Here is a 3,000-nt window from a genome sequence, read left to right on the forward strand (position 1 = left end):
ATCATAAATAGATGTCAATAGAGATTAAAATCAGATATAAACAACAAACGAGAAAATGTCAATAATTTGTAGTCTATGTCAACAAATAAAAAACAACTCTGACTATTAAAAAAAAAACAATCATGTCTGATTTCTGCCACAACTTCTAGCATTATGATCAGTAACTTTGTGACACTTTCCACAACGCCTATGAGGTTTATTTGCTTTTTCAATTGCTTTCTCTATGCTTGACTTAATCCTGCTTTTCTTGTCACTTGCACCTCCTTTTGTACTAACCACATCTGGAGCATGGGCAGTTATTTCTTCAGGAACAGCAATACCATATATGTTCATGATTGAATCATTTTTATCAAGAGAAGATGATCCAGCACAGTCGTCTTTAAAGATTTGAGGACCAATACCCGCAAGCAAATTATCCAAAGCAATCAAATGATCTTTATTCCTAAAAGCACGCTGATATAGACCAAAGTAACGTCCATGACACCTATTAGCAATCTGTAGTTTGTCATCTTTGTTAGAACCTGCAGACATATAAAATGTCAACAGCCTATATAAGATGTCAACAGCCAATATAAGATATGTCAACAGCTTATACAACACATGCTAAAACTTAAACTAAAATATCTATAGAAAACAGTTTGCATACCTCTGTCAGACGCACTTTCATCAATCGTGAGACCATGAACTGCCTTTAGTAATTCACTTTTAAGCCAACGGTTACCAACATATTTCTCTGGAATATTGTTGACATCTTTGTTTCTGAGAATGAAAAAAAGGTGGCTGCATAGATAACCACACCTTAAAAATAGTTTACACTCACATTCATATGACTCAGTCTCTATCTCATGTCTAACTGTAAAGATCTTCTTTCTAGCATCAGAAACTTTGAAGACCTCGATGTTCTCCAATGTGGACATGCTAATCATCCGACAACTCTTATCAGCCTCAACAATCAAATCTTGTACCACTCTAAACATCCTATCTGTGTAAACAGATCCCAATTGCTTCTCAAATGCTAAATCAGTGACATATTTTGGAGTGATTACAGAATCATAATAGTCAAGCCTTTCAGTTTGATTCCTTTGAGCATCAATGGCATTGTTATACTGAAGAGTGAAGTCAGCAAAATTGAACAACGGTTTCGAGTACCTCTTAAAAAAACTGTTTTCAGATTCTGAAAAAGATGTTGTTCTCATTAAAGAACCCATAGGAACATCTCTAAAGAAGGCTGGGATCCACATCTGTCTGATCAAAAACATATCCTTAAACCACTTATGATCTTCTACACTATATTTTTCAACAATACTAGTCCATAATATATCAAACTCATCCGGATCTAACAACTCTGACCAAACACAAGACTTAAACTCCTTACTAAACTTTTCTCTATCAGAAATTGATTTAGGTATCTTCTCAAATAACTTGCTCATAATATGCCACATACACAAACGATGCCTTGTACCAGGTAATACCTTCTCAATGGCAAGCCTCATTCCCCAATCTTGGTCAGTGATTATGATTCTTGGAGCAACACCCATGCATTCAACAAATACAGTGAAAAGCCATGAAAATGCATCACAATTCTCACCGGATACGAAACCAGCTCCAAACGCAATAGGACACCCATGATTGTCTTTCCCGGTAAATGGACCAAACACCATACGATACCTATTGAACAAATACATCAACACAAAACATCAATAATGTCAATTATAGGTATATGCTATGTCAACTATTAAATCAGAAATGATGCAAAGTACAAATGTATCCTATGTCAACTACCATATCAACTACTATCTATGTCAATTACTAAGTATAATAAATAAACTACCTGTTTGTTGAATATGTTGTATCAAATGCTACAACATCTCCAAACATGTGGTAATGCTTCCGAGACTCAGCATCAGACCAGAATAAGCTCACTAACTTATTATCTTCAGGTGATAATTGATATTTGTAAAAAAACCCTTCACAAATTCTCTTCTTCTCTTGCATCTGATTTAGGATCATTTGCACATCCACTTCTTTTAATTTCTCTTTAATATCACGTGAACAATTCCTAACATCAGTCAACGTACACCCAACAACATCATAACCACCGAAAAACTCCTTTAATAAGTTAAAAGTAGAGGTAGGACCGATGTTAGCTTTGGTGCAATCTTCAACAAACTTGTGATGAACATCATTCAAACTCCGATTACCTTTCATAAATCTCTTATGATCTTTGTCAACCATAGTATGATTGTGTTCCTCAACAAACTGATGCACAAGGTAATACTTATCACCAAAATCAGAAAAAAACTTAAAACTAATTCTCGCTCCACATCCACACCTTTTGGTGCCACGTCTACGTCTCTTCTTTGAAGATACTTCATCATCATCAGACACATTACCATCCTCAGATACACTAACATCAACATCCAACGAATCTACTGTATGAAATCCTTGTCTATTGCAAACAACATACTGAAAAATAATAACACCACCACTAGACCTATTTCCAAATCTTCGACAATCAAAACAACACTCCTGAGCATACTTTTCATAAAATGAAATTCCTTCCTCAAGAGAAGAAAATTTTTGACCTTCATAAGGCCTCAACTCAGGCTTGCAAATTGGAATAACAGACCCTACAACATAGAATATTTACCAAGGAACATAAATCATGTCAACAGATTTTCAAGTCATGTCAACAGAGCATAAATCAACAACATAAAACCTTTAGTTATCTCTAAAGAGGTGGCTGCACTCTTGTAAAATTCTTAGACAATTGTTATAAGTTATGTAAGCCAAAATATCAGAACAAGCTTCAAATTACCAGGATCAAAATGTCCAGTTTAATTAGAATACACCGATTGAAACACACGATGTCAACAGAATAATTAACAAGTACACATAAATCATGTCAACAGAGCATAAATCACCAACATAACACAACAAAATAATGTTAATGAAACAGAATGTCCACAAAGAGCATAACAACAACACAGAATATTTACC

General features: G+C 34.7%; 1 protein-coding gene across 1 annotated transcript; it reads right to left on the minus strand.

Moving 5' to 3' along the window:
• Positions 1-120: 120 nt before the first annotated feature.
• Positions 121-2,630, minus strand: LOC125198434 (protein FAR1-RELATED SEQUENCE 5-like; the record flags this gene model as incomplete). The annotated part of the gene is made up of 3 exons (XM_048096776.1): positions 121-521; positions 647-1,668; positions 1,832-2,630. Coding segments are annotated over 3 exons (2,222 nt in total), but the record flags the coding sequence as incomplete, so codon positions are not given.
• Positions 2,631-3,000: the final 370 nt, after the last annotated feature.

This window comes from Salvia hispanica, unplaced genomic scaffold (assembly GCF_023119035.1).
Source record: "Salvia hispanica cultivar TCC Black 2014 unplaced genomic scaffold, UniMelb_Shisp_WGS_1.0 HiC_scaffold_1469, whole genome shotgun sequence".
Taxonomy (NCBI): Eukaryota; Viridiplantae; Streptophyta; class Magnoliopsida; order Lamiales; family Lamiaceae; genus Salvia; species Salvia hispanica.